Source organism: Saccopteryx leptura, chromosome 1, assembly GCF_036850995.1.
Source record: "Saccopteryx leptura isolate mSacLep1 chromosome 1, mSacLep1_pri_phased_curated, whole genome shotgun sequence".
NCBI classification, from domain to species: Eukaryota; Metazoa; Chordata; class Mammalia; order Chiroptera; family Emballonuridae; genus Saccopteryx; species Saccopteryx leptura.
This window is the reverse complement of record NC_089503.1, coordinates 346,336,581-346,351,804: the sequence shown is the minus strand read 5'-3', so window position 1 is coordinate 346,351,804 and position 15,224 is coordinate 346,336,581. Positions and strand designations below refer to the sequence as shown.

Here is a 15,224-nt window from a genome sequence, read left to right as displayed (position 1 = left end):
GAGCGTGGGATCATAGACATAACCCCATGGTAATTGGCTTGAGCAAGGGGTCACTCGCTCTGCGATGTTCCTCCCCCAACCCCCCCCACAAGGCTCACATGAACAACTAAGGAAACAAAAAAGCCGCAAAGAAGAATTGATGCTTCTCAGCTCTCTCCCTTCCTGTCTGTCCCTCCCCCTCTGTCTCTATGTCACAAGAGTTCTGAGATGTTCTTCTACCGTTTCATTAAGATAGAGTGGCAGGTACTAGGGATAATAAACATTTAGCCTCTTGAGCTTTCTGGCCAGACTTGGGTGACTTTGCCAGCTGTAACAGCCTTACTGTCCACTGCTTTTTTTTTTTTTTTTACTGATTTAAACCCACAACTATATATCTCATGTTACAAAAAGCAAAACGACCCAGATGATAGTCAAAGAAGCTTTCAACACATGGTCTTGCCAGGAACCATATCAACAATAGTTGCACCAATAAATCTCAAGAATTTGGGAGCCATTTCCAACTTTTTCCCAGGAAGGCAACCAATCCTCTATAGTTCAGCAAACTTCAAAGCAATGTCAGCTGTGTGACAATCCAGCACAGATGCATAGCCAGCACTGATTTAGCTTGGATGGTTCAGGATAATAAACTGAGCCATGAAACCACCTGATTTCATTGGTGGGTTATTTTGCTGCCACAAACCACATTAGTACCAAAAGCATCTTTAACACATTCTTAATATTGAAGCCCAATTGATCTCAGGAAGAACTTCACTAAACGTTTCGTGATGCATTTCAACAGACTTTATTTCATTATAGAAGTTTGTAGAGCAAAGGTGACCACCATGCTGAGTTTAAAAACACTAGCTCTTGCATGACACGAAACAGTACCAATACAATCAATTTTGTAGATACCCTAGGATGGATGAATTGATTGCAGGATGCAAACCAGAGCTTCAAGCAACATGGTTCCACCAGCATTGTCATCTTTACAGATAACTTTCCTTCCCCTGAATCAACTGTTAGTATTAGCCCTTGGCTCCACTATGTGGTCACCATTCTAAACAAAAATTAGCACATGTGATACTGTGTAGAGGTTGTAGCCAATTTTCTTAATCTAGGTTCTGATTCCTTGATGTTTTTTTTGTACGTCTTATGGCTGTATAATGGCTCAGTGGAGTCCACTTTGTTAACATTTTATGTTAATTTTAAGATGATTTTTTTTTCTCTTAAGAAACTTTCAGAATATTGTTTTAGCTGTTTTCAAATCTCACAATAATGTCCTGTTTGGAACATTCACCAGAGGTTAATTCTAGGAAATGCCTTTTCTTTTTTTCCCCCCTGAGAGAGAGAAGCATCAATTCTTCATTGTGGCACCTTAGTTGTTCCTTGATTGCATTCTCATATGTGCCTTGACGGGGGTGGGGTGAGAGGTAGAGGCTACAACAGAGCCAGCGACCCCTTGCTCAAGCCAGCAATCCTGGGCTCAAAACAGCAACCTTGGGCTTCAAGCCAGCAATCTTTAAGCTCAAAGTAGTGACCATGAGGCCATGTGTATGATATCATACTTAAGCCAATGACTCCACACTCAAGCTGGTGAGCCCGTGCTCAAGCTGGATGAGCCCGTGCTCAAGCTGGCAACCTTGGGGTTTTGAACCTGGGTCCTCTGTGGCCCAGGCTGATACTCTATCCACACTGTGCAACCACCTGGTTAGACCTGGTTCATTATTTTTAAAACTCTTTCCTTCCTCTGAATATTTTCGCCTCTTTGCAGACTCTTACTAAATAATACTGCAATACTACTTCTAATCTCACAAACTCTATATACATATTACATAAATGTTTTTTACATTTCCCTCATTCTCTCCATTAGTTTATATGTTATTGATACACTTGGAGGGAGTTTTTCAACTTGACTTTCCAGCTTACCAACTCATTTTCCAGTGTTTTATATTCTCTTATTCAACCTGTCCACTGAGTTCTCAATTTGTTTCATTACAATTACCTCTAATAGAAAAACATCATCAAAACTGCTTGTTACATCAAGTTTCCAATATCCCCGCCCAGCTCTCTGAGAATATACTATTTTGAACATGTTTTGTGCATTCCATTAGTTTCCATATATACAGCATATAAGTTTGTTTGTATTTTGGCTCCCCACCCACCTCTGACTTCACTGTTAGGTAGTAATGTAGCACTGGGGAAAGAGAGAAGAAAAACACTAAAAATCTAGGTCTAGCTTTGTACTTCTAAAAAATGATTCTGGATGTGTAAGAGGGGGTGTGCATCTCAACACCTATAAAAATTGCAACCTGAATTCAACCATTCATATTCCTCCACCCACCATCACACTCCCTACAACCAGCCTGGTCACCGAAACTTTTCTGTACTTCAGCCCTACCTTACTGGGGCAGCTATTAGTAATGGCCAAGAGAAAATAAAAAACATTTTCATACAGTACAAGCATACAAGATTTACTCCATACAGATTCTAAAAGAAATACTACATGATTTGGTAATTTTATAAAAATTTAGGAAATATGCAATGGTATAAAAAAGAAAATTGTTCAACTATAATCTCAAATTTTGACTAATCCTTTGTTGAGAAAGTAATACACTGCTGCTTTCGTTTAACGTCAATATATTTACCTACTGAATTCTACTTCATTAAAAATTGTTATTCTATTGTTAAAGCTTTATAAACAATTTTATATTTCTTTAGGATAAATTTAAAGTCAAAGAACAAACATTTTTAATGCTTCAAATAATGTAGTCAAGGAAAACTTTGTCAACCAATATCTCTTCTCCTTTCTTCCATAAAAATCAAAACTTCTTTGTCAAAATTTCATGCGACTAAATTCCAGCCAACAGGCTACCTGGCACAATGCTGCAGAGCAATGACTTCAAAGAACCTTCCTCAGTAGAGCATATGTGCCCTCTGCACCTTCCTCACTGACTTGATTCTCCATCCTACAGCCTTAAATGAGGATGCTGACATCTTCAGGCATAAGGTCAAATTCACACACAAAAGGAGCAGAAAAATTAAAGAAATTCAGTTCTCAACATTGAGGATATCATACCAGGTCTGGACCTATTGAGGCTTTTATATCAAAGAGGAATATACATCCATGTTGTTAAAGCCACTGTAATTTAGGGACCAAAGCTACTGCCCAAAACCAACTTTATAACTGCTTTCTAAACAGTTTCTATATTAATTTGTACTTCCCACCTGCATAGTAAGTATCCTCTATTATTAAAATAAAAAATTGCAACTGTAAAATGAAAGATGACCTCTAATAATTTGTACATCTGTGATTGTCAGTAGCCTAGTATACATGCTTTCAAACCATTCTCTGTTCTTATAAAATTTGAAAAACAGAAATAAAGTCATACTAGAAACATTACTGTTCTACTTGCTTTTTACACTTAACAATAATATATCATGAGCATTTCTCCAAGATAATGGAGTAAACTCTAACTCATTTCTTCAAAAATGCTGTATAATAAATACCCCAAGGGCAAATACAGATGTCATGACATGCTACCTTTCTTCCACTAATGAACACTAAGGTTATTCCAATTTTGTAACCAGGGACACTATGAATAACTGTGACACAGCACTTTTCTTTCTAAAAATGTCTTTGAAGTAGCACTATTAAGATACAAAGTTGCATGTATCTGTTTAATAGATAATACCTTATTCTATTCATAAAAGTTGTAGCAATACAACTTACAATCATTATGTGAGTTTATGTTTCCATATTCTTGGATTCTGAGCAAAGGATACAGAAAAGAATATGCTTTCTAGCCACCATTAAAAAAAAAATAACCCCCACCCACCCACCACCAACAACCAACCAATAAACTCCCCAAAACAAAAAATTATTTGATTATAATAACAGGTATTATGTGGGGGGTCCTAAATATCCCAGGGCATGCATGACACCCTTAATAAAAGAAAGCACAAAATGGCAAAGGATTACTTGAGTCCTTTAAAGGGAAGAGTCACAGAACTGAAAATAAATTTCTAGAAAAATAGAATTTAGTTTTAAAAAACCCAAAAGAGGAAGAAGCACAAAGCTGGGTCAAAAATCCCAGCTTTGTTTTATATAGTTTTCCTCAACTTCAGATTCTAAGGCTCTGAAGCTTTCATGCTAATGGATTTAAAAATATATATATATATATATGTATGTATATATAACAGAATTGATAATTGTGACTCCTTGGCACTTAAGCAGGTAAGTATGTAGCTCTCCCAGATTATTACACGACAAACAAAATTACTGGATTCAACTTTTTTCAGATTAAGATGACAGAGAAACCAACAGGGCAAACTAGTAGAGACAATTTACCTATTAATGGAGAAAATAAGCACTATAATTTATAGCAGCACAGTTGACTTTAATTATCTACAAAACAAATAGGTGCAAAACAGCAAAAAAAACCCAAAAAACAAGAGTGTTTTACAGTATGAAACCAATGACAGAACTAAAAAAGATCTTGCTTAGAAGTCTGATATAGCCTGACCAGGCAGTGGCGCAGTGGATAGAGCATTGATTGGACTGGGACGTGCAGGAACCAGGTTCAAGACCTCGAAATCGCCAGCTTGAGCGCAGGCTCATCTCATTTGAGCAAGGTTCACCAGCTGAGCCCAAGGTCGCTGGCTTGAGCAAGAAGTCACTAGGTCTGCTGTAGCCCCCCGGTCAGATCACATATGAGAAAGCAATCAATGAACAACTAAGGTACCACAACGAAGAATTGATGCTTCTCATCTCTCTTCCTTTCCTGTCTGTCTGTCCTTATCTGTCCCCCTCTCTCTCCTTGTCTCTGTCACACACACACAAAAAAATTCTGATACAATTTATTAGATTTAACAGGCATATAAAAATTGGCATTTGGAGAAATGTATTCTAGAGGACAAGAAATATAAAATAAAAATTTTTTAAATGGTATAATAGATAACACAAAGAGGTAATCATGGAGTAACTATATTAATTTTACTTCATTAATTAAATATCCTATTTACAATGTTGACATTTTTGTTTACAAAAGGGTTTTTAAATGGTCATTATACTTATGAAGCAAGTATTACACATCAAAAACAATTACTATTTACCTTTGAGACAGTGGGTATTTTACTCTCTTTTGGAGCAGTGAAGTGTTTTCTTTTCTCTTCTGACCTGTAAGTCTTTATTTCTTCTTCTCCCTTTGCAGTTCTCCACTCTTCTTGCCTACTGAAAGAGAATTAAAAGCCACTCAGGTTAATTTAGAAATTTTATAACTTATTTATCACTTAAAAAGATATCAGGTGTCAGGAGGAAATGCTACTCTTAAATTTTTTCTTTACAGATGGAGACATGTGATAAAGATTTCTGAGTTTAAATTCATAGATTATATGCTCTGGACATCTGGCATTAAATGACTGAAACATTGTAAAGGCAGACTTTGACTACTTGAACTTGATACTATCAGTTCTGATATGTTATTTGGCAAACCAAGTTTGAGGTTCTGGGAACATCATTATATTCCTGAGATAACTGCTCTCATGGTTAGAAATTGGATTTATTTTGAAAATTATTACACCAGAGTAGGGTTTATGCTGTGCTATACTTATGTGCTGTATAAAAGGCTAGAATCTTTAAAAAAAAAAAAAAAAAGGCACAAGAGAACCCTCAAGTTAAATTAATGTAACTCCTAAAGCCCCGAAAGGCAGGACAGGCTTCATTTACGGAAAAACTTCAACTCTATCCAGAAATCAAGCTGTAATTGAGCAACAGAAAAAGTTGAGTAACATTAATTGTGAAATATAATTTCATGAAACCTGAACTTGTAGGGACAAGAGAATTTTAATTTTTTACAATTTTCAAGTTTTTGAATGGCAAAGATATTTAATCTTAGAACTCTTAATTTTTCCAGATTTATTCCAGTGAGGAGTTAATATTCAAATTTGGAACATCTATATAAGTTAGACATTTTTTTACTAGAGTATATTATTGTCATTTTACTTAATTGCAAAAATCTCTACTGCAGTAGACCATAATTCTGAATGGAAAACAAAATGAGTTAATTTAAATCTTATGAAAAGAATGGCCTTGACTTATTTTTTTGTTATTTCTTAACAATTTATTTGTTTTTTTAAACATTAATTGTAGATTCATATATAGTTAAAAAAATAACAGAGAAGATTCCATATAGCCCTTACTCAGCTTTTCCCAATGGCAATATCCTGCAAAACTATATAGTACAATATCACAACCTGAATGTTGACAAAAATACTCAAAGTTTCCCAAATTTATTTTTTCTAATCATGTTTACTCCTATTCAAGTTTATCACGTTTAGGTTTATGTATCCAACACCCTAGTCAAGATACAGAATATTTCTATCACCACAAAGATCCCGTGTAGTGCCCATTTATTTATTATAACCATCTGTATCTCCTCCACCTCAGCCGTTCCTCCCAACAATGTTTAGCAATCACGAATATATTCTCTATACTTCTGTCATTTCAATAGCCCATATATGAAATAATACAGTGTGTCACATCTGATATTGACTTTGCACTCAGTGTAATTCCCTCAAGATTCATTCCAGTGCTTCTATCAATAGGTTGTTTCTTTCTCATACCTGAATAGCAGTAGTATTTCATGGTGGGAATAACCCACAATTTGTTTAACCACACACCCACCGAAGAGTATCTGGGCTGTTTCTAGGTGTGAACGTAAATTTTAATTTCTTTGGCAAAACTGTTAACTGCATATTTAGATTTTAAAGTACAAAACTACTTTCCAGAGTAGCAACAAACACCGTTTTTACATTCCCATCAAAAATACATAAGTGATCCTCAGTTTCTCTAAATTCTATTCAGCAGGTGGTGATGTCACTGTATTATAGCCATTCTGATAAACACAAATTATTTAATTTGGGTTTTAATTTGCATTCCCCTAATAGCTAATGATATTCAATATATTTTCATGTGCTTATTTGCCATTTGTATATCCTTTTTGATGAAATGCCTATTCATGCCTTTGTCCATTTTCTGACAAAACTGTTTTCTTTACTGTTGATTTGAGAGTTCTTTTTATATTATAAATATTAATCCTCTGTTGGCTATATATTTGGATTTGATTTTAACTAACAAACTGGTCTGACCCATTTAAGGGACATCTAACAGCAAATTTTAAACTGCTTACACCGAATGGTATATCCCAGTAAGATTCTCTAAAAAATACTAAGTATTAAGAGCAAAGCTCGGAGAAGACAAGATGGCGCTGGAGTAGGTGGACATACCAACATCCACCTCCCAGAACCAAAGTGGATTACAAACTAATTTTAAGAACCATATCTGGAAAAACCAACTTTGGGCTAAACTAAGAGGACTCTTCAACCAAGGAACACTGAAGAAGCCACACCGAGACTGGTAGGAAAAGTGGAAACGCGGAGAGGGCTGCCCAGCTCCCTGGAGCGAATGGCAGCTGGGAGAGACTCGCGTGGTGGGAAGTGAGTTTAGCAGGGAGTGGAGGGTCCTGAGTCCCAGGAACAAAGCCCCAGCCTGCAGCCCCAGAGCCCAGAAGAGGCCTAAGGACAGTATTTAGCTGGAAACAAGACAGGATACTGTTTGTGAGAAAGTCTGATTTCTCAGACCCAGAATTCTTTTAAAGGGACCACGCAGAACACCTCTCTCACAACTACTCACCCGGGGCTCCGGGGGACGGGGAGAAAGGAGAATACTGGAGTAGCAGGAAGAGAGTGTAATCCAGGAGGCACAGGGAGAAACATTTTGAGAGACAGCCACCCTAACCTCTGGGTCCAGTCACTCCCCAAATCTGAAGTGAATACTTCCCCCGGAAACAGCAATACCAGCAAAGGGAAGCAGGACGCCAGCCAAACAAGCTCTCCCGCATCACTGAGAGCAGAGTTGCTTAAAAGGAGGGAGCTTTCGGGGCTACAGTAGTGAGTGTTAGGGTCTGAGCTGCAGCGCCCGCACCCACACCGCTGAGGGCTCGCCAGAGGGCAGACAGCAGCAGGATGCGAAGGCGCGGTTCTGTCAGCAGGAGCGGAAGCCTGCTGGCCGCCACTGGGCTCACGTGTGAGCTCAGTCTTGCCTGGCTGGGGAGGGGGGGGTGTGCAGAAGCAGTCAAGCGCAGCAGCCGGCACCTTGTAATCCAGCCTGTGGGAGAAGGGCGGGAACCCCGGAAGGGGTGGAGACCAGCCCTTGAGCAAGGGCGCAGGAGCACAGCCTTGCCCTGCCCGGCGGAACCCAGGCTTGTGGCCTGACTTGGGAGTCGGCTCCTCCCGCAGGGGTGGAGCCAAAAGCCCAGACAGGCGGAGTTCCGCTACTGGGCTAAGCGTGGGTACGCAGTCCTGCCCAGCCAGTGGAGCCAAGGCTAGCAGTCATTCCATGAGCAGGCTCCTCCTGCAAGGGTGGGGCGAAAGTCCGGAAACAGGCAGAGACCCGCAGCTGAGCAAAGGTGCTCACCAGTGCCTCAGGGCCAAGCAAAACGCCACATGGGGGCGGGGCAAAGGCCAAGGCCAACAAGGCTTGTGCACCCGAGCACGTGAGCACAGCCACTCCCGTGAAGGAGAGGTGGAAAAACAGCAACAGCCCCAGTGGGCAGACACTGGCAACGCCCAAACCGAAAAGCCCTAGGCAGCAACAGAAGATGGGGTGGCGGGCCTGCAGACAGACCATACCTAGAGAACAGGCCATACCCAGTGGACTCCAGGGGCCAACACCTTTCATTACACAGAGAAAATGCGGAGGCAGAGAAATGCAACACAAATGAAACAAGAGAAATCCCCAGAAAAGGACGTAAATGAATCAGATATAACCAAATTACCAGATGCAGAGTTTAAAATAACGATTGTTAGGATGCTCAAAGATATTAGAACAACAATAGATGGTCATTATGAACACCTAAATAAAGAGATAGCAAATATAAAAAAGGACATTGAAATAATAAAAAAGAATCAGTCAGAAATGACAAATACAATATCTGAAATAAAGAACACAATAGAAGGATGGATGGAGCGAAGAATCAAATCAGCGAGTTAGAGGACATGATAAATAAAGGCACGGAAGCACACAGAAAAAAGAAAAGAGAATCAAAAGATCTGAGGAAACTCTAAGAGAGCTCTGCGACACGAAGAGAAATAACATCCACATCATAGGGGTTCCTGAAGAAGAAGAGAAAGAACAAGGGATAGAGACTTTGTTCAAGCATATCATAGCTGAAAACTTCCCTCAGTTAAGGCAGGAAAACATCTCACATGTTCAGAAAACACAGAGAACTCCATTAAGGAGAAACCCAAAGAAATCAACACCAAGACACATCATAATTAAAATACCAAAGCTAAGTGATAAAGAGAAAATATTAAAAGCTGCTAGAGAAAAAAAGACTATCACCTACAAAGGAGCCTCCATAAGGATGACTTCTGACTTCTCAACAGAAACACTTGAGGCCAGAAGGGAATGGCAAGAAATATTCAAAGTAATGCAGAACAAGAGCCTACAACCAAGACTACTTTATCCAGCAAGGCTATCGTTTAAAATTGAAGGAGAAATAAAAAGCTTTACAGACAAAAAAAAAAAACTCAAGGAATTCACTACAACCAAACCAAGGCAGCAAAAAATGCTAAGGGACCTGTTGTAAACAGATCAAAGGAGAAAAAGAACATAGCAAAAGAGGAATACAGTTTTAAAGAAAAAAATGGCAATAAACAATTACATATCAATAATAACCTTAAATGTAAATTGACTAAATGATCCAATCAAAAGACATACGGTAGCTGCATGGATAAGAAAACAGGACCCATACATATGCTGTCTACAAGAGACACACCTTAAATCAAAAGATGCACATAGACGGAAGATAAAGGGATGGAAAAAAATATTTCACGCAAATGGAAATGAAAATAAAAAGCTGGGGTAGCAATACTTATATCAGACAAAATGGACTTTAAAACAAAGGCTATAGTTAGAGATAACGAAGGTCACTACATAATGATAAAGGGAGCAATCCAAAAGGAAGATATAACCGTTATAAATATCTACGTACCTAATATAGGAGCACCTAAATATATAAAGCAGACTTCGATGGATTTAAAGGGCGAGATCAACAGCAATACTATAATAGTAGGGATTTCAACACCCCATTAACATCATTAGATAGATCCTCAAGAAAGAAAATTAACAAAGAAACAGCAGACTTAAAGGACATATTAGATCAACTCGATTTAATAGATATCTTCAGAACCTTTCACCCTAAAACAGCACAAGATACATTCTTTTCAAGCATTCATGGTACATTCTCTAGAATAGACCACATGTTAGGGCACAAAAGCGGTCTCAACAAATTTAAGAAGATTGAAAACATATCGAGCACTTTCTCTGATCACAATGGCATGAAACTAGAAATCATCCACAACAGAAAAACTGAAAAACACTCAAACACTTGGAAACTAAATACCATGTTATTAAATAACGAATGGGTAAACAATGAGATCAAAGAAGAAATTAAAAAATTCCTAGAAACAAACGATAATGAGGATACATCAACTCAAAATTTATGGGACACAGCAAAAGCAGTCCTGAGAGGGAAGTTTATAGCATTACAGGCATACCTCAAGAAGCTAGAAAAGGCTCAAATAAACAACTTGACCCTACATCTAAAATAACTAGAAAAAGAACAGCAAGTAAAGCCCAGAGCTAGTAGAAGGAAGGAAATAATAAAGATCAGAGCAGAAATAAATGACATAGAGACTAAAGAAACAATACAGAGGATCAATGAAACCAGGAGCTGGTTCTTTTAAAAGGTAAACAAGATCAATGAACCTTTAACCAGACTCACCAAGAAACAAAGAGAGAGGACTCAAAATAAATAAAATTAGACACGAGAGTGGAGAAATAACAACTGACACAACAGAAATACAAAATATTGTAAGAAGATACTATGAAGAACGGTACGCCAAAAAACTAGACAATCTAGATGAAATGCACAAATTCCTTGAAACATACAATCTTCCAAAAATTAATCTGGAAGAATCAGAAAACCTAAACAGACCAATCACAACAAATGAGATTGAAACAGTTATCAAAACACTCCCAAAAAAGAAAAGTCCTGGGCCTGATGGCTTCACAAGCGAATTCTACCAAATATTCAAAGAAGAACGAACTCCTATCATTCTCAAGCTATTTCAAAAAAATCAAGAGGAAGGAAGACTTCCAAGCTCCTTTTATGAGTCAAGCATAATTCTGATTCCAAAACCAGGCAAAGACAACACAAAAAAAGAAAATTATAGGCCAATATCCCAATATTTATCAGGGGATGAATTTATATGCAAAAATCCTCAACAAAATAATAGCAAACCGGATCCAGCAATATATGAAAAAAATCATACACCATGATCAAGTGGGATTTATTCTTGGGAGACAAGGCTGGTACAATATTCGCAAATCAATGTGATTCATCACATAAACAAAAGGAAGGAGAAAAACCACATGATAATTTCAATAGATGCAGAAAAAGCATTTGATAAAATGCAGCACCCTTCATTATCAAAACTCTCAGCAAAGTGGGAATACAGGCAACATACCTCAACATGATAAAGGCCATCTATGACAAACCCACAGCCAATATCATACTCAATGGGCAAAAATTAAAAGCAATACCCTTAAGATCAGGAAGAAGGCAGGGGTGCCCCCTTTCACCACTCTTATTCAACATATTCCTGGAAGTCCTAGCCAAAGCATTCAGACAAGAAAAAGAAATAAAAGGCATCCAAATTGGAAAAGAAGTAAAACTATCATTATTTGCAGATGATATGATATTCTATATAAAAAATCCTAAAGTTGCAGTAAAAAAACTACTAGACCTGATAAATGAATTCAGCAAGGTGGCAGGATATAAAATCAATACTCAGAAATCAGAGGCATTTTTATATACTAACAATGAACCGTCAGAAAGAGAAATTAAGAAATCAATCCCCTTTATCATTGCAACCAAAAAAATAAAGTACCTAGAAATAAATTTAACCAGGGAGATTAAAGACTTGTACTCGGAAACATTATAAAACATTGATAAAAGAAATCAGGGAAGATACAAACAAGTGGAGGCATATTCTGTGCTCATGGTTAGGAAGAATAAACATCATTAAAATGTCTATATTACCGAAAGCAATTTATAAATTCAATGCAATACCAATTAAAATACCAATGACTTACTTCAAAGATATAGAACACATATTCCAAAAATTTATATGGAACCAAAAGAGAACACGAATTGCCTCAGCAATCTTGAAAAGGAAGAATAAAGCGGGAGGTATCACACTTCTGCATATCAAGTTATATTATAAGGCCATTGTACTCAAAACAGCCTGGAACTGGCATAAGAACAGGCATATAGGTCAATGGAACAGAACTGAGAACCCAGAAATAAACCCACACTTTTCTGGACAACTGATATTTAACAAAGGAGGTAAGAGCATACATTGGAGTAAAGACAGCCTCCTCAACAAATGGTGTTGGGAAAATTGGTCAGTAACCTGCAAAAAAAATGAAACTAGACCACCAACTTACACCATTCACAAAAATAAACTCAAAATGGATAAAAGACTTAAATATAAGCCGTAAAACCATAAGCATTTTAGAAGAAAACATAGGCAGTAAGCTCTCTGACATCTCTCACAGCAATATATTTGCTGATTTGTCTTCACAGGCAAGTGAAATAAAAGACAGGATAAACAAATGGGACTGTATCAAACTAAAAAGCTTCTGCACAGCTAAAGACAATAAGAACAGAATAAAAAGACAAACTACACAATGGAAGAATATATTTGACAATGCGTCCGATAAGGGTTTAATAACCAAAATTTATAAAGAACTTGTAAAACTTAATACCAGGAAGACAAACAATCCAATCCAAAAATGGGCAAAAGAAATGAATAGACACTTCTCCAAAGAGGACATACAGATGGCCAATAGGCATATGAAAAAATGCTCAACATCACTAATTATTAGAGAAATGCAAATTAAAACCACAATGAGATATCACCTCACACCAGTCAGAATCACGCTCATCAATAAAAAAAACCCAGAATAAGTGCTGGCGAGGATGTGGAGAAAAGGGAACCCTCCTGCACTGCTGGTGGGAATGCAGACTGGTGCAGCCACTATGGAAAACAGTATGGAGATTCCTCAAGAAATTAAAAATGGAACTGCCTTTTGACCCAGCTATACCACTGTTAGGAATATACCCCCAAAACACCATAGCACTGTTTGAAAAGAAGAAATGCACCCCCATGTTTATGGCAGCATTGTTCACAATAGCAGAGATCTGGAAACAGCCCAATTGGCCATCAGAGGACGAGTGGATTAAAAAGCTTTGGTATAGGCCCTGGCCAGTTGGCTCAGTGGTAGAGCGTTGGCCTGGCGTGCAGAAGTCCTGGGTTCGATTCCTGGCCAGGGCACACAGGAGAAGTGCCCATTTGTTTCTCCATCCCCTCTCCTTCCTCTCTGTCTCTCTCTTCCCCTTCCGCAGCCGAGGCTCCATTGGAGCAAACATGGCCTGGGCGCTGGGGATGGCTCCTTGGCCTTTGCCCCAGGCGCTAGAGTGGCTCTGGTCGCAACAGAGCGACGCCCCGGAGGGGCAGAGCATCGCCCCCTGGTGGGCAGAGCATTGCCCCCTGGTGGGCGTGCCGGTGGATCCCAGTCAGGAGCATGCGGTAGTCTGTCTGACTGTCTCTCCCCATTTCCAGCTTCAGAAAAATACAAAAAAAAAAAAAAAAAAAAGCTTTGGTATATATATACTATGGAATACTACTCAGCCATAAGAAACGATGACATCAGATCTTTTACAACAACATGGATGGACCTTGATAACATTATACTTAGCGTAAGTAAATCAGAAAAAACTAGGAACTATATGATTCCATACATAAGTGGGACATAAAAATGAGACTCAGAGACATGTACAACAGTGTTGGGGGTACAGGGTGGGGGGGTGGAGAGAGAGGGGTTTGGGGGAGAGGAGGGGCACAAAGAAAACCAGTTAGAAGGTGACGGAAGACAATTTTATGAATGTCACTCCATCAAAATTAATAAAAAAAAGATAGATAATTACAAAAAAAAAAAATCCCCGACCTCACGGAGCTTATATCATTTACAGATAGAGATGGACAATAAACACAAGAAAGTCACATTAAAAAAAAAAAAAAGAGCAAAGCTCCAACAAGGTCAAATATCCTTTGAAATAATGGCCACAGTCATGCTTGACCATAGATCAATGGTTAAGCCCACCCCTCCACCCCAGAAGAAAAAGAGATTAAAAGGAGAAGGATATCTGGAGAGAAACAAACAGTTCCAATTCTTCATGTTTCCTTCCATGTGCTGGTATCTCCATCAACTAGTAACCTATACCTGGCCTCTTTTCACCTGTTACTCATTTTTCTCCAGGAGAGGAGAAGTTACCATAACTAATCGTGAAAGGAAAAATCAGCTTAGTAATATATTTTAAATGATCTACATTTTAAAGAACGAAACCAACTGCTTCTCCATGGGGAAAATTACAGTAGCCCAATGTTACCTGTGTTTGGAGTTTGGTATTAAGATTGTACACTTTCATTCAGGAAAAAGCCACATGTTCACAGCTGTATCAATAACAAAAAGTAATATTCTGATTATCTTATTTGTGTTTTCAATTATTTCAGAACTACTGTTAAAAAAAAAAAAGGAGTGTTATTTATTGCACCCCTTCAAACCCTAATATTAGAATTAAAAAGTAGACAAGAATCCAACTAAAAATAAACTGAGATCTAATTTTCATTAAAAACATCTGGGTATATTTTCCATCAGATAAAGTTGTTGTTTAAATTTATACTCTAGGTGTGTATTTAATCCTACCCTAACACAAATTTGAAGTGTTGTCCAATCAAAAAGCATAATCTATATAACCATTCAAATTCAAAATTATTTACTTATTTTAACCAAAGATGCACCTCGACTTACGATGTCCCAATAACCCCATCATCGTAAGTTAATTCTGGAGTTAGAAAATGCTTAGTAAACCTAAATTACCCAACATCATAGGTTAGCCTACGCTATCTTTAACTCAACTGACTGTCAATGCCAAGCCATCATTATGAGCAACTTATTTACCACATATCGCTAGCCCAAGAAAAGATCAAAATTCAAATCTTAATTAAGGGTTTCTACTGAATGCAAATCACTTTCATACCATTGTAAACTCAAAAAA

At 37.9% G+C, this 15,224-nt stretch overlaps 1 protein-coding gene across 2 annotated transcripts in view; it reads right to left on the bottom strand.

Moving 5' to 3' along the window:
* The window catches only part of PHIP (pleckstrin homology domain interacting protein), a 168,684-nt gene that overhangs the window by 41,905 nt on the left and 111,555 nt on the right, over window positions 1-15,224 (bottom strand). Inside the window, exon 20 of one of the 2 annotated variants that reach the window (XM_066358978.1) lies at window positions 5,092-5,206. In XM_066358978.1, the coding sequence (XP_066215075.1) occupies window positions 5,092-5,206 (115 nt within the window). Of the gene's footprint in view, window positions 1-5,091; window positions 5,210-15,224 lie in introns of both variants that reach the window. The other variant, XM_066358977.1, reaches the window with a different exon arrangement.